The sequence below is a fragment of the Equus quagga genome, chromosome 2 (genome assembly GCF_021613505.1).
Source record: "Equus quagga isolate Etosha38 chromosome 2, UCLA_HA_Equagga_1.0, whole genome shotgun sequence".
Taxonomy (NCBI): Eukaryota; Metazoa; Chordata; class Mammalia; order Perissodactyla; family Equidae; genus Equus; species Equus quagga.
The window spans coordinates 169,856,709-169,881,811 of record NC_060268.1 but is presented as its reverse complement, the minus strand read 5'-3'; the positions used below and the strand labels follow the sequence as shown (position 1 = coordinate 169,881,811).

The 25,103-nt window shown below is 38.4% G+C and overlaps 1 protein-coding gene across 1 annotated transcript in view; it reads left to right on the top strand.

Moving 5' to 3' along the window:
• SHTN1 (shootin 1) overlaps positions 1–25,024 on the top strand; it is a 97,253-nt gene extending 72,229 nt beyond the window's left edge. Inside the window, exons 15-17 of the mRNA XM_046652145.1 lie at positions 1,861–1,981; positions 6,059–6,251; positions 21,618–25,024. Of these exons, the coding sequence (XP_046508101.1) occupies positions 1,861–1,981; positions 6,059–6,251; positions 21,618–21,840 (537 nt within the window). The 3' untranslated portion in view covers positions 21,841–25,024. The remainder of the gene's footprint in view (positions 1–1,860; positions 1,982–6,058; positions 6,252–21,617) is intronic.
• The last annotated feature ends 79 nt before the right edge of the window (positions 25,025–25,103 follow it).

Genomic DNA, 25,103 nt, shown 5'->3' with positions numbered 1-25,103 from the left:
TGAGTTATTTTAATAGCAATGGCCATAAGTTTTTCAAATATCTATTTACAAAGGCATACAGCTGGTAAGTTTTTTAAAATTATAAACACAAACGATTTGGGAATAGCTTTTCTACTACATTTTTTTCAAATTTATCTAAACTGGCTTTAGTTCTGTCTTCTTTACCTTGTCAGTGTCAATCCTGTCTTACTATGTAACTCCTTGATGAGTAGGTACAGATCTGCACTGTGAACTGTTAAATAAATAAACCAAGTCACCAAATTTTTAATTATAAAGTAAGCCATTATAGTGGTACATGTAATGTGATTTTCCTTTGAATACATTTTATGAATTTTTGCAGTAAATGAAAAGCAGAAAGAGGTACTTCCAGGGGGAGAGGATTGTCTGCTTGATTAAAATATGAGCCTTGTCTAAGTATTTTACATACCAGTTTTGCTTAGGCAGCTGACAGCTAAAGAATATACTCTCCTAATCTTGTTAGTCAATTTCCCTCCTGACAACGGGCTGCTTTTCAATAACTGTGCAGTTAGGGGGGTAAAAACCTTTCCAAACCAAACAACAAAATAATCTGTGTCATATGAGATTTGTAACTACCTAATTTTACAAGGTACTTTTTTTTGTTTTATAGGCTAAAGAAGAAACATGAGTTGCCATTTTTAGCCAGTAGAATTGTTAGAATCCTTTAGGAAGTTGGGGTGTGTGTGTGGAGGGGGGCAGGTTTGTGCAGGGAGCAGGATTAAGGCAATCCCACAGTGACCTGAAGTGACAAAGGCTGGTAGCCTTGGTGGACAAAAACCTTCTGACTCTGGCATGAAGTCTGGCAGGTTATACTGGACTGACGGTTCTGATATGCTCTGATCAAAGGATTGTGGTTTTCCTGACTTCCCCCTCAAGCCTGTGGCACAGCTGAGGAGGGCCATTTCAGAGAAATAATAGGCGTTTCTTATGAAAGAAAATGGACCACTTGTAATGATCGGGTGCTAAGTCCTTACACCTAAGAAGTACATCGCCCATTGTTCTGTACAAACACCTGACTGGTAGTCGAGATGGAGAGCCATAGCTCTCCCTCCGTAATATACTTCCTAGAGGGACCAGGGCAGGGAACTACTGCCTGGCTGTTTCTCTGTCATCTTGAAAGTCAGTACCAATTTTAGCAGGAGCACAGCTTTACGGCATCTCTTGTTTCCTTCAGTATCTTCTGTACCCCAAATATACATTCACTGCCTCCTCTGTTAGGAATATGAAATTACAGTGCCGGGCCCTTCCTCGCCTCGCTGTACGATTATAACGTTTCCTCTTTCACAGTGAAGTTAAGGTGTGCTGAGTGCAGCACTTCTTTGGGTAGCCCACTGGAGAGCATTATGTGCCTCCTTTGGCAGCCACGATACCAGTTGTGCAGCCAGGGTCATTCTCTCTGAAGAAATCAGCCACACATTTTTCAGTGGCACAAGTAGCTCTTGGCTGCCGTATCAAGATAACCTTCTAAGGTGAGTTCAGTATATCCGTTCTCTTCTCCATGAGATCGACCAACACAGATCAGAATCTTAATCATCGATGTGCAGGTACCTTCCCACTGCTGAATTTCAGTTAGCTCATCAAGAGATGTTCTTGTTCTGTTCTTTTGATACGAAAGCTAACATCTTAGATCATCAATAGCACCTTCTTAAATGATCTAACACTATGTGTTGTTGAAAATATGCACATTAAAATATATATATATATATATGTAGCAAATTCATTTTATTTCTTAATTCCATTCAAATTCTGGTAATGTTTTAGTGGTTTGATTTTTATCTTCTTTTGTATATTGTATTAAGACATTAACCTTTTTGTTTTGTTTTTGTTTTGTTTTCACTTTAGGGGACACTTAACAAATCCAGTAGTTCAAGAAGCATAAAATCCCTTGACACTGAAAACAGTGAAACTGAGTTAGAAAGGATTTTGCGTCGCAGAAAGGTGACAGCAGAAGCAGATAGCAGTAGTAAGCTGGTTTGAATTCTCAATGGTTCTACTCTTTCTCTCTGAAGCATCTTCCTTTAAGTCCCTTTTTAACATGAAATGAATCTTTCAAGCTTTTTATTGGATTCTTTTTAATGTGAGTGAGAAGTATTGGATGGGCAAAGGTACTTATGAATATCTCATAAGAACTCTTATGTATTTTTATTTGTTGGCATATTTATTGATTTATTTGTAGGTAATCAGGCTTTATAGATCTGGTTTGCTTCATGCACAGCACCCTTGTGTAAAGACATGTGGGATGGCCTTTGGTAGCACTGTAGCATTGAGGACAGGCTCCAGAACCAGACTGCATGAGTCTGAATCCTACCTCTGCCATTTATTCGCTGCCTGCCCTTAAGCAAATTACTCAACTTTTCTGTGCCTCAGTTTCTTTATCTATAAAATGAGGACAGTAAAGCACTACCTCATAGGATTATTCTAGGTATTGAGTCAGTCAATATATGAGAAGTGCTTAGCACTGTTCCTGGCACAAAGTCAGCACAGAATAATTAGTAGTAATAGTAATAATTACACATCAGTTACGAATGCAGAGAAATCATCTTTATTCTTCATACCCATTTTGTTTATCGTCTCTGCCTGTGAACCAAGTGAATGAGAAATTCCAGCTCTGTCACCAACTGTAAATGACCATCTGAGCAGTTCTCATGCTCACAGTTTGCATTGTGTCATGATACACATGCATTAGACCTCAAAATCTGTTCCAAAACTAATTTTGTCTGTCTGAAACTTTTTTCCATCAGCTTGGTCATGGAAATTAGCAGAAACCTTTATGAGGTTTTTCTCTTGTGGCCAGGAGGGTGGCATTGAAAAACTACGCTAAAGTAAAATGAATCAGCTACCATAGTTCATGGGCTGAGGTCATCAGGTCATCATTTAGACTCAGGTCATCAACTCCGGTTAGTCCGGCAACAGTTTAAATTTGCATTGAGTCATGTTTACCAAGTTTAACTTGCTAAAATATTAAGGATTTGGGTTTTTATAGTCGAGCTCTAGTTTTCACATAAGAAGTTACTCAAACAATTGAGTAAATTGATTCCTTGAACTGCGAGCAGCATAATACCAGACAAACCTTTGTTATAAAAAGATGAAACCTTTGTTTCCTTCTTGAAAAAAAAAATTAGCCATGCAGTTTTTAGTTTGGTCTGGAAATTCTGATGTTAATACGCCATAAGAATTCCCCCCTCCTCTGAAAAATAACCGCCTCTCAGGAAAATTAAGGGTGCCATAAGAGTTTTTTTCTTAAGATTGCATTGCAAGCATTTGCCAGCCTCCATAATGAAGCATATTCATTTTGTGACTTAATCACCTCTTCAGACATTTCATCCTTGAAATACGTATGTAGCCATCATCATCTTCTAGGACTTTCTGGATGCCATTTTAGTGCTCTGGCATTTACATTTTATATTTTGCCACTGACCCTTTTGTTCCTCCAGAAACATTCTTTCTTCACTCATGAACTTGGTTAAACATGCAGCACTCACTAGTTCAGAGTTAGTTTTCAATGGGAGAAATGAGGAAACATTTTCATTTCAGTCAATATGGAAATTGGAATATTTAAAAGGGAGGAGAAAGGTAGGAACATGTTTTATAGGCATGGTGAGAATCTTTCATTTTATTTATTATATTCCACCAATATACAAACATTCAATGTATCACTTGATGGAAGTTAGAATAAGAGATATATATTCAATAGAATCATTAATATTTGGATAGGAAAATAGGAACTGTGTAATGGCAGGGTGGAGAGGAAACATACTGAGGGAGTAATTGTAATTGAGTAGAAATTTTCTTTTGAGCTCCCTAGTAGCCAAAGCCAAAAAAAGGGGGGGAGGGGCAGGGGAGAGGAAACAAACTTACAAATTCTATCATCTAGTAAAAGAAATCATACCTTTTTTGAGGGACAGTACGAATATTTTCCTGGCATCAAACTGCAGGAGATATTTAACATATAAATCCTTTTATAAAGGTCATGGAATGACAAAGTGAAAGTCTGTTTGGGGGAGGGTGGGAATGAGAAGCTAAAGGAGCATGGTGGGAGCAAATTACAGAGATGAGTTTCATAGGTTTGTGCCTCAGGTGTACTTGAAGCTCTGAGATTTTTTATTCTGCACACAAAGGCTTATGGGAAAGCTAAATGTGGGGTCACAAAGTGGAGAAAGGAAGCATCATGAGAGAGGCAGAGACAGCTTGAGGTTTGCAGAACTCAGATCTCAGGTTAGTTGGTCTCTCCCCCAGGGGCCAGTGAAGCCACTTCCTTGTTAGATTTTTTTTTGGACTTGTTTTTCCCTTGTTTTACCTAGACTTGCGGCCTACCAAACTGACATTTTACAGTGCAGCAAGTGCCTCTGGGAAAACACTGGGCAGCTTAAACAGGATGCAATAATCATCATCATCATCTTAAACATTTTTCTTTCTTTACTTTTGTGTGTACAAAAAATAAGAGCTCTGGCTCAGCTCACCCACTCTCCCTCCTTTTTAATTGGCTTCAGTTGCAGAACCAGCAGCAGGCATTGGTGTATTCGGAAACAGATCTTGCTTTCCTCCAAGAACAGATTGTTTAAAGCTATCTAGTGTTGCAGTCAACAATTATCCAAGGGGTGAATACAGCTGCTCTGGAGTAAATCTTGAATTCAGTTTCATATTCATATTTTCAGGAGCTTTCTTTCTTGATTTTTATGTCCCTCTCTTTACTTCCACATCCCCATGCAACATGAGGTTTATCATAGGTGAGAGAGAGAGGCCTTTTGAACTAGAATATTCAATGATGTCACAAACTTGTCTGCCCAGATGGTATAGATGAAATAAATGAGGAAGACAGACACTGACACTTTGTGAGCTGAGGCTTTCCGCTAGACCAGAGGGGATTTGTGTCTCCCACTTGGAGTAAAGCTAAAGGAGGTGCAACAAGAGAATGTGTGAACAATTTTCCAGCCCCTCTTAGAGAGGCTTTTCAAATTAGAACTTCATCTTTGGAGTTGATATGTTGTAATACATCAGACACATTCATATACAAATGTATGATAATATTAATGATCAGGGATTAGTTAGCATTTTGGATTGTACCCACTGGTACTTTCCATTTTAGGAGATGATCTGAGATTTCTTAAGGATAGACTGCCAATTTTTTCCTCTTCTTAGTGGCACATTTCAAGGTTGTCCTCTAGCTTCATTTTGAGAAGTTCTAACCTTATTTTTACATTTGTGTAATCTGTATTGCTTTGTATGAATTTGTATTTCATAGATCTCTTTGTTTTAAAAGGATTCCTTCCAGAGTATCAAGAAAGACATACTAGAATCTTGCTTTGAAAAAAGCTGTCTAGGATAGTATCTTTCTAACTAGAGATAGAAAAAAGTTTAGCTTCAATACCCAGAATTTTTAGATTGATTTGCCAATAATTTCAGTGATAAGCCCAATTATAGTTTTTTAATTCTGTCCCAAAGAGCAGAAAAGTCCAGAAGGTAAACAGCCAAACTCTTTGCTGCTTAATTTTTATAATCCTGCGTCTGTCCTTTAACAGGAAAGAAATCCACTTACTTCTCAATCACATTAAAATGAAAATGTTCGTAAAAGCTGTTTAATACTTATGAAGCCTTCATGAGCCTTTTAAAAAGAGCCTTTTGACATTGTTCCATTTTCTGTTTAAAGTGCAGAGCTGAATTTTGGGGAGAATTAACTCTTGAGAGGCCAAATGGATCAAGTAGGGCTGTCAGAAATCCATACTCTATGAGAAGAAAAGAGTTTTCACAATTCCAGTGTTTCTAAGGACTCTGGTCAGTGAGAGACCCATGGCCTGGGATTTTGTGGTTTCTTAAAGGTCTGTACACAATTCCTCAGCATGGTCCTGGTGCATTGAAAAGCCGTAGTACCACCAAAGCAGAGCAGATTTGTGAGAAGAACGTTTTTCAGCATGCTCTTGAAATTTTAACAAAACTTGGCCTTTTCACTTCCTGAGGGATTTTCAGCTAATCTGTTTTTCAGTACCATATTAATAAGCATCGCACAGAATTATTAAACTTGAGGTATGTGTTTGGTTTTAAGGTCCAACCGGGATTTTAGCCACCTCAGAGTCCAAATCCATGCCAGTGTTGGGTTCTGTATCCAGTGTAACAAAAACAGCCTTGAACAAGAAAACTCTGGAGGCAGAATTCAACAGCCCGTCTCCCCCAACACCTGAGCCAGGTGAAGGGGCGTGTAAATTGGAAGGATGCACAAGTTCCAAGGTTACATTTCTGTAAGTAATGATGCTCTTTACTAAGTAGTGTGTAGAAGAATCTGTGATGACTAACTTGTGTGCTACTTTGCTTTATTCTCTTTAGAGAAATTTTGATTTGGTTAGCATAAATACTTTTCTTCCTTGATTTGATGAGCCAGCTTCTGAGTGTAGGCTCCTAGCTTAGAGATCTTATTCTGATCCAAAGCAGATATATGTGAACTGGTTTGGTAATCTGGTTCTTCTTCTACACAAAGAATTGACGTGGATGATAATTACTCAGCATCAGAAGACACTTAATCATTCTTTCAAGATTAAATGCTTAGATCATCCCTCTTAATGGTTCATGAGCAGCCGAAGAAGATACTAGATCTTTCAGAAGATACTAGGTCTTCAAACATACTTTGAAGGGTACGTTTTTACAGTCTTATTTTCTGGTCCTGAGTTAAAGCTGTGCCTTAATATTGCTCTATCCCGAGAATGAAATGATATGATGTAAAATGTTATCTACATAGACTTGCTTGAAAGTGGCACTTTGATTGTCAAAGAGTTAATCCTGCTGCTGAATGTGTTTCAGACAGATCTGGTGGAGGATCAATTTGTTTTATAACAATGGCAAGCTCTTTTTGAAATTAGTCTAGTTTTGCTTTAGTTGTCTTGCCGGGATGTCAGCTGGTTTGTCACTTAAAGAAAAGGAAGAGTTGAGACAAATCAGATCAGCCGAATATTATAATCACGGTTAATTAAACCTCTGATTTCCTGTTCTATCGGGAGAGAAAGAACCCTTTTTTGTAGCTCTATCTGTCTTAGTTTAAAAGGTGAAGCCTGGACAAATGAAGTTGAAATTCAATTTAGATCTATTTTTGCCAACTGGTGTTTTCTTCCACTCTTGCTTTCTCTCCTTGGTACTATTAACTTTTTCTTTCTCTTTTGGAATGAATGGCCTTCTTTGCTGATTTACAGTTTTATCTAATTTCATTGTGTTGAAAAGCACATTTTCTCCTGCAGTCGTGTATTTCTTTTCTTTTGACTAGAGTCATTTGAACAGTTCTAACGGAAAGATGATCTATATTCATTCTTCATCTTTCCTATTAAATTTGTTTAACACCTAATTTGACATCAACAATCTGGCTACATTTGAACCAATATCCAGACACAAAAGCAATTTGGCTGAGACAAGTTAGTTTCTGAGAAATGCTTCAGTGTGTGTGTATAGATTTTTTTCCTTTACCATTTTACACAGATAATCTTAATCAGAAAATACTGCAACTCCTTCCTCCTTTTGTCTGCCTTTTATTCTCCAAAAGTAAGTGGAAATTACATTTCCGAGAAAGGAAATGAAATAATTGCAGGCCCAAGGTCTGCAAAATGTGTGTTGAATTGACAGTGAAAAGGATCCATGTGTTGACAGACACAGTTGTTAGATGCCATAAAGGCCTATATGGAGCTCAATTTATTTCTCATCTTGCTTGTTCAATGACTGCTTAAGAGACACGTTTCAATTTAATTTATCTACTTAAAGCACTAATACAAATACTCTGTGCTGCTGTATTAACTTTTAAACTTTGTAACCTAATGCTTGATTATTCAGTTCTTGACATTCTTTAGCTGAAATAACTAATGCCATGTATTTTCATATTGACAGTCATTTAGCACAGAAGAGTACCTTTCTGAAAAGTCTGTTTCTTAAGTCAATTAGTCCATCCAAATGAATCTGAGTGTTTTGTGTTTGTACCTGGTAATTATTCACTTCCCAGACAGCCACTCTTCATTCACTTATGTTCAGACCTAGCTTTTTAATGAGTAAAAGAAGTTTAACTTAATGTAGTTACATGTAAGCTTTAAAAGTAAAAAACTCATGTGATTTGTCAGAATTCCCTGAAACTGGTCTGGCTGCCAGGAATGAGAATGGTTATTTTCAGGGCTGTTTCAGGCTGGCTTTGACTCATAAGTTCACTCTGTTATACTAACCATAAAGTAGAGGCAACTACATTGTCTTGCCTCATAGACCTGAATTGTCAAAGCACTTTGAAGTCAGATCAGTAATTCAAAAGTGAAATGTTTCCTTTGCTTTTTAAAACCTGTCTTTGCACTCTAGTAATTGCACCTTTATTTTGATCTGTGGTGACACCACCTTAGCATTTAAGGTGAGTGGCTCTTGACAGGGACTCAAGGTCAAGGGAGGATCTCAATGACAGTGGCCTCTGATGCATGCGTTCTTTTTTTTGAGGAAGATTAGCCCTGAGCTAACATCTGCTGCCAATCCTCCTCGTTTTGCTGAGGAAGACTGCCCCTGAGCTAACATCCATGCCCATCTTCCTCTGCTTTATACGTGGGATGCCTACCACAGCATGGCTTGCCAAACTGTGCCATGTCCGCACCCGGGATCTGAACGAGTGAACCCTGGGCCACCGAACTTGCGCACTTAACCCCTGCGCCACCAGGCTGGCCCCCCATATGTTCTTATACATGTGCACACACATACTCACATGAACGCTCTCACACACACCCTCACACAGCCGTCCCTATCACTCCTACCCTCTCTTCCTCCCTTCACTTTGGCCTCTCTGACCAGGTATGGTTCCACCCTAGCCCTTTGCTTTTGCCGTCTTCTCTGCCTAGTACGCCCTTCCCCCAGTAGCTACATGACTGACTTTCTCACCTCCATCATTCCTTTGCTCAAATGTCATCTTTTCAGTGAGCCTTACCCTGACCACCTCATTTAAAATTGTAACTCTTCTTCTCCTAAACTCTGATTCCCCCTTACCCTACTCCATTTTTCCCCATAGCAGTTATCTTCTAACATACTATGTACTTTATGATATTTACTGCTTATTTTCTCTCTTCCCCTGCTAGAATATAAGCTCCATGAGGGTAGGGATTTTTTTTTTCTATTTTGTTCACTGGTGCATCTCAAACATCTGGAACAATTCCTGCCTTATGGTAGGCTCTCAGTGAATACGTGTTGAATAAATGAGTATATTTTTAGTATCAATAAAACAGAATATCAGTTAATTAGAATACTCAACTATTCATTACTCAACAGTCACACACATACACAAGCTAAATGGTAGAGAGTTTTGTTTGTTGTTTGGTCTTTTAAACATTTTTAAGTGCCCAGTAATCATTTACATTCAGCTCACTGTCGCATATCTTCGGCATCTTGTACCTACATGAGATAAAGTTAACAGAGACAAGAGAACATCCAGGTGTAAAAGAAAGTTTCCGCTATGCTCACTTGATTGGCCTCAGGTTGACAGGAAAGTTTGCTAACCTACTAAAAAAGGTTTGAAATGTAAGGGTAGAAACAAAGATGTTTTCTGCATGGGATCTTCACTTAACCGGAACATTAAATAACTTTAAACTATTCCTGGAGAGTTTTTCCTTCTCTTAATCAGTTCTTAAAATCAACCTGTGTATGTGTTCGAAATAATTGAGTAACTCCTGTCTGGTAAATTATAGAGCCAGAGATAGACAGATTTGTCTCCTAAGGACTTATGAGAAGGAAAGAGACACTTTTAATACTTAATTGCAAGGATTAATTAAAATTAACATTCTTGTCACCAGCCTAAGCAAAGCAAGGTGTTTTTTTAAGAAAAAAGAAGAAAAAGATAATTGGGACTTGGAGAAGCCTAATTATTTCTATTTTAATAATAGTTTTAGAAATATTTGTGTCCTGTTAATTATTTCTAATACGTATATACTATCTAGTAATAATATCTTAAATCTGAGAAGTTAAATTTCATTAATTCCAATTAGTTATAATTCAGACAGGAATTCTGCTCATAGTCTCCCTTTAGGCTGTGAAGGGTAAAGAACTGACCAAGCAAATGAACAATATAAACCTGATTTTTGCTTTCACGCTCTTTCCTGTTGATCTGGATTAATCTGACAATGTTAAAGTATAGTAAAACTCATTGATTCAAGCTAATCAATGAATGGGACGGTCAATATAAAATAGGGAAAATTTCAAATTATAGAATTTTTAAAAGATAACTATGTTATTACTTTCAGACATCTACAGTACCTGGAAACAGGCTGTGTTGTGTGGGGTCAGAAAAACGAGTGATTAGTATTTTCACCAATAAAAGCCTGTAGACTAGAGAGGAGTAACAAGGAAACACAATGCGATGGTTTGTAAGACAGTGCCTTTCATCTGTGCACAGGGTGGCAGGTAACACCGGGTTATTTCCAGAACTGGAGCCTGCAGTCAGACTAGGGTTCAGATCTTTGGTTTGGCCTTTACTATCTTTTATGACTTTGAGCAAGTTATTTAATCTGACTCTGTTTCCTCACGTGTAAAATGTGGGTAGTAACACCTACCTTGTAGCATTGTCATGTAAATTAGATAATATCTGAAAAGTATTTCAATAAATTCGTTTTCTACCTTATGTCAAAATTATAATGCTGGGCCATTACTGGATAATCAAGGACACCTGGGTTATTGGCTGGGCCAGGTTTCCTTGGGAAAGTCATGTGACCTCTCTATTTTGTTTTCTTTTTGTTATGTTTTTTCTTATCTAAAATTGAGGCAAGCAGATTAGACACTCTCCAGAGTCCCTGTCAGCTCTAGAACCCCAATATGGGGTTCCTCACAAATATGGTTGCTTGGTAAAGATGTTCACAGGATAAGGAACAAGAGTTAGGCACGTATTTTCTACCTATAACATGTCTCTCAATATAGATTTACAGTAAAACACACACAAACCTAGAAATGTAAAATAATTAATTTTTAAGCTACATGATCAGAACTTACAAGTTCTAACCAAAGTGATAGTTATCCTTCAGAGTAGTACCCTTAGGGGTCAGGATCCTCATTCGAACCCTGTCATTATTGCTCCAAATGCTGTTAGACCTATTTGGATGAGAGAGACCTGATTGCAGAGGAAATAAATTGGGCAGTCTTTGCTGTCTGTTTATTTTGGGGTGGAGAAAGTGGGTGAGAAGAGTGCTTTAGAGCCACTCTGCTGGTCCTAGAAGAGAATTAATGTCAGTATTTATTTTGGTCAAAAAATGATATGGCCCATTTTAATCATTTAACATGTTTCCAAATGACTTTGGCTTTTGAAATCGGATTCAATTTTTGGAAATAGCCATGAGTTTGGCACTATTGTAGATGTATTTTTTTTTAAATGTGACACAGACACTTGACATGCCTCCCAATCACATGTACAGAGAAAAGTACCGTGTAGTAAAGTCAAGTCAAAGGTGGTCGGTGCCTGACCTTTCTTCTTTTACTCCAGTAAGGTTGACTCCTTCCACATTTACACATTCCGCGGTATTGATTAGTGGGTAACTAAGAAATGAATATTTTATAAACAAACGTAAGTTGACAGTAAGAAAACACAGTATGCCTAGTTATGGGTAAGATTGTCTTCCATTTTAATCCAGTGTGAGGCACCTGAAACATGTTAGCTTTATTATTGACAGAACGCGGAAGCCTAATGTTCTTGATTGATACAGGTAAAGTAAAGAGGGAACACATTTTGGAGGTAAAACCTTCCATTGTATGTGTTCTTCCTCTTCTTTTAGGTAATATTTTCTATTATTCTTCATCAATATATGTTAAGATATATCCATATTATAATATCCATCCAAGAGGAAATGTGCTTAAATTGCTGTAAGCAGTATGTGTATGTTGATTATACAGTATGTATATGATGATATGATGGAGGCTATGGATAATGAAACCAATTTCCAGCTTGGAGGTTCAGGATCTTGGAATTTGCTTCCATGATGTTTTGTTGTTGCTACTATATTTCACTAATATTTATTAAGCCAGATAATTTCATGTGTTATTTTAATTCTTCCAAGTAGAGAGATTGGACATTATCTCCATTCTACAGATGAGAAAATTGAGGCTCAGTGAGGGAAACAAATTGCCCCAAATTCTGTTCTTAATCGATAGTTGGGTCAGATTTCATTTGAACCTTTTTCATTCTATCTCCAACACCCATGCTTTTTGAACTACAGCATATTGCACTGAGTACATTAAGAGCTTGAGGAGTGGGAGGGAAGAAAGTGACCATAGGTTTCTTCTATAGGAAGCAACAGTTCTGCAGTGAAATTGCTCCATTAGACCTATGATACACACGTGCTGCTCCTCTGACACTGCATACACATGGTCATAGGTAATATCATCCCCTCCTTTTCCGCTCCTCGTCTTAAGGCTAATATAAGCAATTAAAATCTCTCTTGCTGGTGCCAGCCCAGTGGCGTAATGGTTAACTTCGTGCACTGTGCTCCGGTGGCCCAGAGTTCACAGGTTCTGATCCTAGGCGCTGACCTACACATCGCTCATCAAGCCATGCTGTGGAGGCATCCTACATACAAAATAGAGGAAGATGGGCACAGATGTTAGCTCAGGGACAATCTTCCTCAGGAAAAAAAGGACAAAACAAAATCTCTCTTGCCAAGGGAAGGAAATGTTACCCACTAAAATAAAGAATTCTGAAAAGGAGAGCCAATCTGAATTAGCAAAAAGACTTAAAGATTAGTTGGGAAGAAATTGTTTTAATGTTTTTTGTGTCAAATGTCCAATAAAGGGGCATGCTTCATAAATAAACTTTAGAAATTACCATATCAGAATACCAGCCTAAGCTACTTTAGTCTTTGATGTAAGTTTCTTTTACATTTATTCATTGACATTTCAAACATGCTGAAGAAGTTTATTCCCAGAAGTCACTTACCTTGAAAATATCTAACTCTGATCATTGGATTAGAAAGATGCTTTACTAAATGATACTATGATAATCTGTGAATCTAGTTGTTTCAAAAACATACATTCTACAACTTCCAATAAATTTGATTGTTGTATTCACTTTATGCCGTACCTCTTTGAGAGAGCTCTATCTTTGGTAACTTAGCAGTTACCTCCTTTGAGTTTGTGCTTAGGTGTCTATTGGTCATTGTGTTTTAGGATATCTCTATTATAAAGAGAGGCAGCACAAATGAGCTTTCGTTATGGAGAAAGGGAGGAGCAGATCTTTAAAAGAGTTCTGCATCACAATCAGGCAGAGGCCCAAGAGGATCTTGTGTTTGTGCCATCTTGCTTTTTCATCTCTGAACAGTTTCATCTAGAAATGGCCCTACTCGTCTGTACTGAGCTTTATTCATCTGTGTTCACTTTTTCTATTAATTACTTTCAGGAAAGTAAATATCCTTCTGACATTTTACAACGAAACAAGGCGGTCAACCTCAAAGATGATTTTTTTATTTCATCCAGTTACTTCTATAAAGCCTTGCTTCAGGGGGGAGAACCCATTTGACAGTGAACTCCGATTCCATTGTAATTGGTGTGATTTGCAGCAATTTCCTAGCCGTGTCCTCATCTCTTGGTCATGCTAAAGATGCTTTTAAGCCATAGTTAGCAGAGACCCTTCCAGTTAACACTTCTCTAATTCCTCATGCTTCTCTTCAACCTCAGAGCTCCCCAAAACTGTAAGCTTTATCAAGCTCTTTGAAATTTCCTTTTTAACCACCAGACAAGCAGCTAGCTTGCTTTTTTTGTTTGGGAGGTCAAAACGGGTCACACTGTGCCCTAGAAGAATTTTAAAAACAAAAATCCATGTAGCAATTACAGGACTTCAGTTTCAATAGAAAAATGTTCCTTTCGATGAAACCGTTTTTATTTTAATTTGCATTTAATTTCTAGATCTGTGGTGTCTCTAAATACATGTGACTTTTGGCCCCACACAGATTTATTTTTGTAAGAGTTCATCTTGTTTGAGCCGTTAACTGAATACCAAAGCATAGTTGATAAAAGATAAATTTTTGATGTCTCTTGGTTAGTGTGATCAGTGAAACATTTCTATGAAAGAAAAAAAATCTAATTGCCTTTCACGTTTTGAATTAAAAGATTGATTTTATCATTGTTTGACCTCTAACTGGTCTCCAGTTTTATTTCATTATTTCCAAAGTGAAACTAATGAACAAAAATGAAATTGAAAAGTACTGCTTTTTTGGATTGGAGCTGGAGAATCTGAGCTTTTGAAATATGTTACCAAATAGAAATTGAGGTTCTTAACTCTTAGGGAAACTTAGCATAAAATTATTCTCTCAAATATCTCAGCTGGCAATTAATTTGGTTGGCCATACAACTATTCCTTAAGAGAGGTTTGGGCCAACATTTTGTTCAAATGGAAAATAGAGAAGTTCCTTTAGTCTCCATGGTGGAAAGGTGGGTTTCCTTCCTGTTATTCTTACCTCCACCATTTCCTCATCTCCTCCACTCCTCCTTTCTCTGCTTTTGTGTATGTGTGTGCACGCGCGTGCTTGTGTGCGTGGTGTGGAGGAGAGAATGGAGGGCACCTTCCTGTACTTAGTAAACATTTGTTTCTGAGAAGAGACTACTAACTAGCAGAATGAACTGCATGGAAGTTACTGCTTAATCTGATGCTCTTAGACAATTAAAGGATTTGCTCTGCGCTCAACTGTAATCTTAGTACTGCTGAATTGTGTGCTGACACTGCAGGAAACAGCTCTGCTCGGCAAAGCGCTCCTACAAAGGTTCTCCATGTGTGCCTCTACATGGACAATTAAGTTTCAACAACAAAATTAGCAGAACAACTGGATGTTCTGGAAGTTGAGATCCCTTCACTTAGTCCCTTTTCCCTCCCCCTAAGGAGGTATCCTGCCGACTGGCCGAACGATCTGCTGGTCATTATTCTTACAAGTGTTCTGAGTTGCTGTACAGACAGCAGCTTCTTCCAGATTAATTGTTGAGGCTGTGTTACACCTAGTGTTAAAGTTCTGTTGAGTAAATCTCAAAATGACTGTTAAAACTCTGCTGAGTAATTCTCATTTCTCTCAGAGAATTGCTTGCCTTCTAACATTTGCCTCCAGTTGCAAACACCTATGATTTTAAGAGACTTAGCATAAAATACATCATTTCTGCATAGACAACCAGGTTGCTTTTTGTGCTTTGTAATTTTTTTCAAACATCTTTCAATAGTCTCTGTGGTATTTGTGTTTCCTTTTATTTGTGTCTAGTGAGTAGAGGAGAGTTGTTTAATTTATTCAAATAGAAGTAGCCGCCTAAAACTTAAATGCAATTTCCGATCTAAGGGTAAATTGACCTGACTTCTGAAACCTGATGAGCACATTTCATCTGAAATATACTTTGTCATATAACTATATGAAAAGTAGCACACTGAATTCTTTGTGACTTCCCATCTTAAAAGAGAGTTTAAAGTACATAATATAGTATATTTAAAGAAAAAATTGTAAATATTCAAAAAAATATTATCCTGAACACTTCGAATGAAAATGCAAGCATTTTGTGCATGACCGCTTTCTTGAGAAGCCAGTGTTTTATATGGTGAATTTTGTGGAAGACTTTCTATCTCTTAAAACATTTCTTTTAAATAACATTGGCTTTTATTAGTTGAGATCTGAATGGATTTTCCATAGTGACTTAAAGTTGGGCAAAATTATAAAAAGCTTAAGAAGTAGCCAAAAAGAGTATCACACATTTTTCAGAATCTTTGCCTGAGCTCAAATCAATCTTAGTTGATGTTTTATCAGTGTTGATTTTGCTTGGCGAGAATGGTCCAGTTTCCTGAGCTCAAATCAATCTTAGTTGATGTTTTATCAGTGTTGATTTTGCTTGGCGAGAATGGTCCAGTTTCCTGAGCTCCCCTGGGCCAGTGTATTTCGGAATCTGGAAATGTCCACAGTCCAGCTTACGCTGGAGGAGTAAAAGACTTGGGACAATGCTTCATAACACGCACCGTGATCTGGGAGGTAACCCATGCAGCTACTCCACTAAAGTACGGCTAAATATGGACACAGGGGTCTTTGCCCAGCCATTGTTACTTCTGTGAAAAAGGAATTCTTGTGAATCTTGAGGGCAAAGCAGCATCTAGAAGCTGATGTCAGATTTTCAGCCATGGTGGTATTGTTGTCTTAACATTGTTATTTTTCATAATTTAAAATTACATCCGTTTTTCCCTCAAATAGAAGCAGACCCAAACGGACAAACTAATTTATTCTTTGAGCCAAAATGGAGTTTTAAAAACAACACAAAGCCAAAAGAAATGAGCTTTTTTTCTACCTTCATTATATTTTAAAGTATTAGAATTGGTAATAATATGTAAAGTTTCACCTTATATTGGAAACTTTATTTTGGGAAATTTTGGACAAGTGTGTTAAAATTTCCTGAAAAAGAGAGTGTCTGAGAGAAACAATAAAAACTTCCTCTGCTGTAACGCCACTACTGTTGACTGCTGTAGTAACTGCATAAAGGGCTGGGGAACAAGTAACGCTTCTTATTTTTACACAAGGGAAAATAGAAAACTGACTTCCTCTTTGGAGTTTTCCCAGGAAACTGCTTTATCAAGACAAATTTAAATCTTTCCGTTTTCTGTCCTTGAAGGTGGTAAATATGATTGCAGCTTTATCCATTTTTATTGTAAAAGAAACAGAGTTCAGACCGTCCGGCTGCGCGTCATTTGTTGGATGGCTGCCACAGACTAATGCAGACGTCCCACTGGGAGACCAGAGAAGAACTATACTTTGATTCACCAGATTGTGTTAAATAGTCCAGCTGTTGCGATTTGAAAGATAGTTACCTCAGAAGTGAAATAGAAATGAACTTGGCATTTATTCCTCAAACCATTTTTATACTGTTTGGCAATCAGCTTTTCAGAGGTAGCATTTTATAAAATAACTCTCACCGCTTAAAAGTTTCATTCACTGTAATGTTCAAAATGTCCCACCTTTATATTATCAGTAAAATTAAGCTTGAGTGATATGCAGAATTTGCATGAAATAAGCATTTCCCCCTTCATTTCATGAGCTTTGATTGTATTCAATTGAGCTCAGAACCACGTCTATTAGGGCTCTTTGGGGCATTAGTTAATTTGAATTGCAGCCGAAATGTTAGCTAGAATGTTGTTGAATATAATTGGGATGTGGAAAGTTGATTTTGAAAGGAATTTCATTGAATGCAAACAATGATGTGCTTTTTAAAAATTAGAATGCTGCGCTTTCATCTCTTGTAACCCAGTCTGGGAAATCACTGAGTCCCTTTAGAAAGTTCAGCTTTAGCAATACCGTTTGCAATTGTTCTGATTCTTCTGGTACCAGTTCAGTTTGAAGTCAAGTCTTTCCCTTTACCAGCGAGTGGCCCCACCACCCGAGCCCCACGTTCTGGCTGGCTTGCAGCTGCGGAAAGTTGCTGCTTTCTAAAAGGGTACCCAAGTTGTATTTGGCCATCAGGCTTGGTAGGGTGGCATAGATTGGTATATTGTCTCCTAGCTTTTATTTTGCTTTTTAGTTTCTCTTTTTGTCTTGAAATAGCCCTTGAGCAAATGATCTAAAATGACCCATGAAAATATCTATTTGAAAGGATCATAAATGACTTCCCAGTATGTTGTGATAAGAAAAAATATTGGACAAGAAATCAAGTTTCCACAATTTTAGTCCTGAATCCATTGTTGATAGGTTGTATGCCCTTGGACAAATCATTTAACTCACTTTTCTTTGGTGTCTTCATCTGACAAATGAAAAGGTTGAATTAGTTCATGTCAGTGATCCCTTTCAGCCTGAACATCCCATGATTTTGGTCTTACTTTATATCACTTATAAAATTTAAGTTTTACCTAGAGACTTTGGAGCATACAGAAGCTCTCCATTACTTTTCATGAGTACTGAATTTTAATTCCTTATTTGTGATCATTGCTCTTAGATGGAGAATTAAAGTAGGAAAATTGAACAGAAGAATAGTATACTGCAGTTCCTATTGGATTGTTGCATTTGAGCACTTGCTATTTTTATCCTGGGGGAGAAGCTTCAGATTACCTTCTAGAACCTGCCACTATGGCTGCCTCAGCAAGAGCCTGGTTTCTTGGCACCATCACTGATTGGGCTTTCTGGCTCTTTCCATAAGATGGGGATGAAGCTAGAGGCCTCGGAGAAAGGCCTCTCATTCCAGAAGGAGCCCTGGGCAGCTCCCTATGGGAACCAGGAATGGACCTAATGTTGTCAAATCAGGAGGCACTACAAATCACAAAGGAAAAAAAAATCAAGGAATAGGTTGAAGAGACAAATTTTATATTTACAGATCTGAAAGATGCAGCTGAAAACAGGGATTCAGAAAGAAAGAAATGAGCAAACATGCCAAAGTTAGCCTGCGTCATCATTATCATGTTTCCAGGAGGAGGTGCCTTTGGTAAACAGCGTGGTGCTGTGGACAAAGCAGAAACAGGAGACAGCAGCTTCTGATCCTTGTTCTGGCTCTGCCACTGCTTAGCTGTGTGACTTTAGGCCAGGCTCTTCCCCGTCTCCAAACCTCATTCTCTTCATCTGTAAAAGGACCAGTTGGACGGGATGATTGCCTTAGTCCCTTTTAGCCTTAACCCATTAGGATTCCAAGTCAGTGGTCATTATCCTTGAGAAACAAGTTTCTCTGACTCTGAATGCATAGATGCAGAGAAATTGCCCACTGTGCCACGTTCAGTGACAATCAACAAAAGAGTTCTCAAATTGTAGCCTACAGGTGACGTAATAATAGATTAATCTGCAGCTGAGAAGTTTGCTTCAGGAAAGAAGAACAATTCTTTGGACTGAGACAATTTCAGGCCATTGCAGCCTGAAAGTACAAGGTTTCTGAGTTTTCAGTTCAGTCAACATCCATCTGTTGCTGTTGTGGAGCCCTGAGAGCACTTCCTGGAAGTTGTCAGCCTCCAGCTGATGCAGAAAGCTTTTGTAGGATGTGTTCACCACTCCTTCACCCGCAGATACACCTAGGCATGAAACACATTCATGGTGGTTCTACAGAAGAGATGGAGGCTAGTATGAGTGGATGGAAGTTGCTCACCTAGAATGAGAAGAATACTCCCTTTGCATGTTTAGAGTAGATTGGCCGGCTTACATAACAGACAGTGGGCTCAAACCCAAGGTGGAGCCAGACTGGTGATTTGACCTGCAGACTTTGTCGTGGCTTTGAGTGTAACAACTTAGCTAGGCTGGAATTTCATTTCCTAGAATTCCCTTGCCCATTTGTTTCCAGGTAAGCATTGGACATGAGCAATTTGTATGAGGTTTAGAAGGCAGAAGTGACATAGTTTTTTTTTTTTTTTTTTAACACTCTGAAGGTCCGAGTAGAAGAGGTGTTGTTTCAGTTCACACATGTAGTCACCTAGTTGGCATGTGGCAGCAGCTGGCCCCCAGAGTCTCCAGTTCCCTCTGTCTCCTCCTCCCGCTTCTCCAAATCCAAGGCCAAGTGTATGTGCAGTTCCATGTGGAAGGGCTCCAGTTTATCCTGCAGGTCATTTGCATTATCAGGATTGGAGATTGTGAAAGACAGAGACAGCTTTGGTTTGTCTTTAGTCTCTTGCCTCTTTTCCCCATCTTTCTTTTTACTTGCCAGAACTGCTGTCTTCAGGCCTGGCATGAGATGCAGAGCCAACAGACTTCTTGTACACAGACTGCCCAACTAGCTCTCTCCACTTCCTGGGGCCTAATTCATATAATAAATCCCTTATATCACTCATAGTGGTTCTGCTTCTCTGAATATACCCTAATGGATGCAGTCTTGCAGATGTTGCCTGGGTCAGAGAAAGTCAGACCAGGTACTACTGGAGAAACTGCATCCCACACTGATTCCCACAGCACAGTAACAGACATCCTGAGAAGTGGATCCTTGGCCAAGGTAGATGGACAGTGTCATGGTGTTTTCTAATGACAAGGGTGTTGCCAAATTGAGGCAAAAATAAAGGACACTGTCCTCATTACAGTATAGCTTTCCTCTCAGGCTCCTGCTCATCTCTTTGCTTTTACCACCTCCAAAGAAAACAGAGTTATGTGTTAGTCACTTAATGATGATGGCCAAATCACACAGTTCGTATAACCAGAGAGCCAGATAGAGTGGTTTTCAACCATTTGGACAAATCTCATAGTACTGGTCAGAAAGTGGTAAAACTTTGGTCATTGGGTTTGTTTTTTTGTGGCTGGACCATGCAGGCCACTTTCTTTCAATAGTTGATCATTTGTTCTGTTGTTTTTGTTGTAAAGGAAAGACGTCTAGACATACTCACACCAAAGCCTAGGTTTCTGCCCATTCATTCTGAGCCTGTCACGATTCCTTAGTATTCACTCATTCATTTACTCCACAAATGGATCTGCACTGGGTGCTGGAGTATAACCGTGATGAAAACTAAGCAGTCTCTGTGTCATTGATGCTTACGTTTTATTTGAAGAGACAGACATTCAACAACTAATTGCACAGTATTTAATTATAACTGTGGTAAGTCCAACAAAGGACAAATATTAGGCAGTATGAGAGTGTCTAACTGGCAGATCTGACCTGCTGTAGGAGTCAGGGACTAGTAGAAATCAGCTCCAGGAACTACTAGTGGAGCAGTGGGCAGACCCTGGCCAACAGTTCACCAGTGCATGTCCTGACTTCCAGAGGTAGGACAGGGTAGTGCTGGTTCATGGTTAGCTTCCTGGCGTTTGCCAAGACCAGGTAAGTCTGAATAGCCCTGCCTTGCCTCCTACACACCCCTCAGGGTTCAGGCACCAGGTCAGCAGCAGCACTTCAGATGGTGGCTTCTGACCGTGACTTCTGAGAGGACTAGGTACTGACTGCCTAAGTTCCTGACACATGGCAAGAGAAGAGTGTTTCAGGACATCTCTGTTTCCACGAGGAAATTCATTCAGCTGGAAAAGCAATAGCTTCTTGCATCAGCATAGAAGAGAGGAAGCCTCTGTGGGAAAAGAAACTGCATCAGAAATTCAATAAGAAATTTCTCAAGACACGATTCTCCTTTTTAGAAAAAGTCTATGGTAACTCAGCATTTTAGCTTATTCTCTGGATTCTTCCATCTGCCCTTGTTCCTTCCCTCACCCCTCCCCAGGTCTGACTAGATTTCTTGTCAGTAATGGCAACAGCTGGCACGTCTCTCAGCTGTCCATCGGTGATGGGGGTGATTTACTTCTCTCATTGAGGTGGTCTCCTGAGAGCTGATCTGCAACCAGATGTACCCAAGGACATGGGGGAGGGGGTTAACTGGCTCCTCCCGGCTCAGGAGTCTGGGCAGCAGGCAGTGGGGAGGTATGCACAAGGTATCCAGGAGCTTTGCACTTCCTGAGAAGAGCGTGTCTTTAAGCAGGTAGGTGCGTTTGGCTTTTTAACCCTTCCATAGTTAATTGCTCTGACTTTTCTGCCTTCTTTCTTCTGGCCTTGTGCTCCTAATATGTAATCTAATAGCTTCTTCATCTTTTTTTTTTTTTTTTAATGGCTGGCACCTCAGAGACCACTTTGTGCATGTTGATTAGACTTAGAACATTTTGGGTTTTTTGCTCATCTGAATCCAGGAATATGAAAGACCAATTTTTTCTCTCTCTGCTTTTTATTTTTTTGTTTAACTGTTCATCCCTTAGGCCTCCCAGTAACACTGGATGCAGGAGACAGTATGTTGGCAGTGAAAAACAAGCTGAACCAGTTGTAGTTTTAGATCCTGTTTCCACATATGAACCGCAAACCAAAGACCAGTTCGCTGAAAAAGATCCAACTCAACGCGAGGATGATGAAGGCGAAATTAAACCAGAATACAAAGAAGACAGTGTTGAAAAAATAAGAGACACAGACAGCTCCAACTGCTGATCCATAAACCATGTTTAGAAGTTGTTTTCAATAAGCACATGATTAGTTTTGTTGTATTGGCAAGGGCTATAGACATTCTGTTCTTGTCACTGTCTTCAGAACACTGGTCCAGAATATAGGTTCTTTTCTGATGTCACTTTTGTCAGTAGTTCACCTATATATATATATATATAAGTAATCTGTTTAGCAAAATATACATTCTGTGTAGGGTTTTGGTTTTTTTACCTTTATAGGGATAAGAGTTTTTCCTAATGACTGTATTAAGTGTGACTTCTCTTAGAAGGTTACAAAAAATTCGGATGATATCTTTTTAGGTAATGTGCATACCACTAATCAAATGTAATGCTGAAAGTTTGCAGTGCTTGTGGAGAAACAGAACTGACCGATGTAAGGCAATTTAAAAAGCCCCCAAAGAAGCTTCTGTTTTGATTCTGACCCTCTTGTTGGAGAAACTGCAGTAGCATGAAAATTGTTAGGCACTGTGGCATACAAATTACTTTCTAGGATATACTGAGATAAGCTTAAAATTCAGGAGCTGGTATCAAACTAGTAGTCTCATAGTCAATGTTAGTTACACATATGTTGACAGTGGAATGAAAATACCTGCTACTGATTGTGTCCACAGCCTCCCGAGGGCTCTGGTGGCCTGAATGCAGAATGGAGGTGAAGTCCAAACCTTGAATTCCATGGAGCGTTGTCTTGATAAACCATGTGCTCTGTGCTGGGAGTTAACTGTCTGCTCACGTACTAATGTGGAACAAGTACCATATTTTATCGTAGTTCTTATGTACAGTGAAGATAAGTGACAAGCACACAATTTTCTTGCTTCACTGCTGTTCCACATTACACAGGTTTGTTTTGTTTTTTTAAAGAAATTAAGTGGTAGTTAGTCTCTAAAAATACAATGTTTCAGTCTACCACAGTGAATAAATAGAAATGTAATCAGGGATTTAAAAAAAACTTATGCAGCTTTTCAAAGTTGATTGTTTCAAAATTGGTGTTTATTTAAAATAAGTGGTAATGTATTTGAATTCGTTTTTTTATGACAATGATTCAGTAATGGTAATTTTACTATTAAAGAAAGTGAAAGGTTTAGTTTTGTTAGCATGGCTCAGCATGTAGCTGTCAGGTGGTTCTCACCTAAGGGCAAAAGAAAATGATAGTAATAATTGCAGTGGTTGTATTGTATTTTATTTTTGCACGTGTGCTAAGCATAGGCTTGAAGAGGTGGGTAGGCAGGTAAATGTAATTCCTAAATTTGGAGATAATTCTCTTTCCGTAGGTTCATTGTGCTTGACTGTTTCCACGTTCCTCCAGTGATGACTTTACAGTTAGTAATCGGTTTACTTAGGGGGAATTAAAATGTAATGTTTGTCAACTGTAATTTTCCCTAATTGAATAATGCTGCCGTGTGATACAGTAACTACACACTGCGTTAACTCACTGAAACGAGTTCTGTTCTGCTGTGATTTGAACTCTCCTCACCACGCTTATTAAAAAGCACCAACAGTTCCCCACTAAAGGTCAGTTGTGGTTATTGACATTTTTGGTTTAGTTCCCCAAATTTGACATTCTTTAATAAGAAAATTGTATAAGAGTTGATAACCTTATTCATTTTTAATAATTACAAAATGGTTTATTTTGAGGAATTTTATTCCATGTTTCTTCATGTTCTCCTCTATCCTGTGTCTGTCTTCAGTCTGCTGGCATGTGTCTTACACACATTTAGGAATATAAAAAAATGTACACTTGTCATTCCATATTTCATCACACATATCAACAGAATAATGCAGTTATAAAAATACTCTCATTTCCAGGGTAAGAAGTTAATCATTTAGTGAGATATGTTAGCTGGACCAGGCAACAGTAAATGGTATTTTGAACGTGTTCCTGCCTTTCTAAGCTGCCTACTTTCCTTTACCATTATCACAAAGCATTTAAAATTAATTTGGTTTAAAGGTATTTGACGTAGGATTTTACTCACCTTTTTCTACCTGCAGTTTTTCCCATGTCACATCAGTTTTGAGGAAGTTTTGCCCCTGCTTGGGCGCCATTGTCAATAAGCAGTTAGTCTGGGATAGAAGAAACAAGACTAGTGCTTGTATCTTCAAGGCATATTCATAGCTATTTACGCAAAAAAATTATAGACATCCTACTTAAACTGTTTTAAAGTTGGAAGAGACTGCCATCTTCATATTTTTGTTTTCTCTAAAAAGTTATTTATTCTCCCTTCTGTTTTAGAAATATGAATTACATCTCATCTGCTCCAGAGTTTTATAACTAACATTGATGCATTTTTATGGCCAGAGTGAGGCAAAGGAATAGACGTACTTTGTGTTCTTGCTATTAAAGAAAAAGAAAATGTCTCTCTTTTTTCTGAAAGAATAAGAATTTAATTATAATTCTAGCCCCCTTTTGTATCGGAGCTAGGCTCAGATAAACTCCTCGCCCACAGTAGTTTCAGCGGCTGGTCAGTCCTGTGGTCCGGCTGATTGGCAGGGGTCAACAGGGCTCGAAGCACCCGGCCTTGTTTGGCCTGAGTGAAAAGGATGCATGTTTTGGCTCTGGATACTCACCAGTAATTCCTCCTTCCTTACCTTCTTTGTTAACAGTAAAATGTTTGTTGGAAATGGGGTAGGGCAGGTAAAAACTATTGTTAATTATCTTTCCAGACCATTTTTAGGTGGTATGTCAGGTAAATGATACTCCATATCACAGAATCTTAAAAACAAAGTTTGGATGATTTTTCTAAATGCACACTATACCTGTTTAATCACTTTCATCATGGAACAACTTCAGTTTGTGACAACAAGTTGTGGAGAGTGAATAGCCATTTGTCATCATCACTGACCTTAGAAGGATCATCAAGCATCCTTACTTAAGGATTGGATTGAGGTTTCTTCCAAGCACTAACCTTTCCCAATCCCGTTGTCGTTTTTTAATATGGGATATGACTAGTTTCTTTCATCTCTTTTACAGATAATATCTTACATACATGTTCTCTATCGATTATTACATATTATATAATGGAAAGAGAGAGAAACAATAGAACAGTGCTTATCACTTTAAGAAATTTAAATTAAAATGCTGCCTATCCCCTAGTGACCCTAATCCTCAAGTGGGGTAACAGTGAACAAGCTATACTCTGTGTTGAAATTAAAGTGCTGACCTGGTCAAGGTAATAAATCACCTCTTTGGTTAATTTAATTTAGTTATTTAGTTATTAACTTTGTTGTACATTTTTGCTCTGGTTTCATTCATTT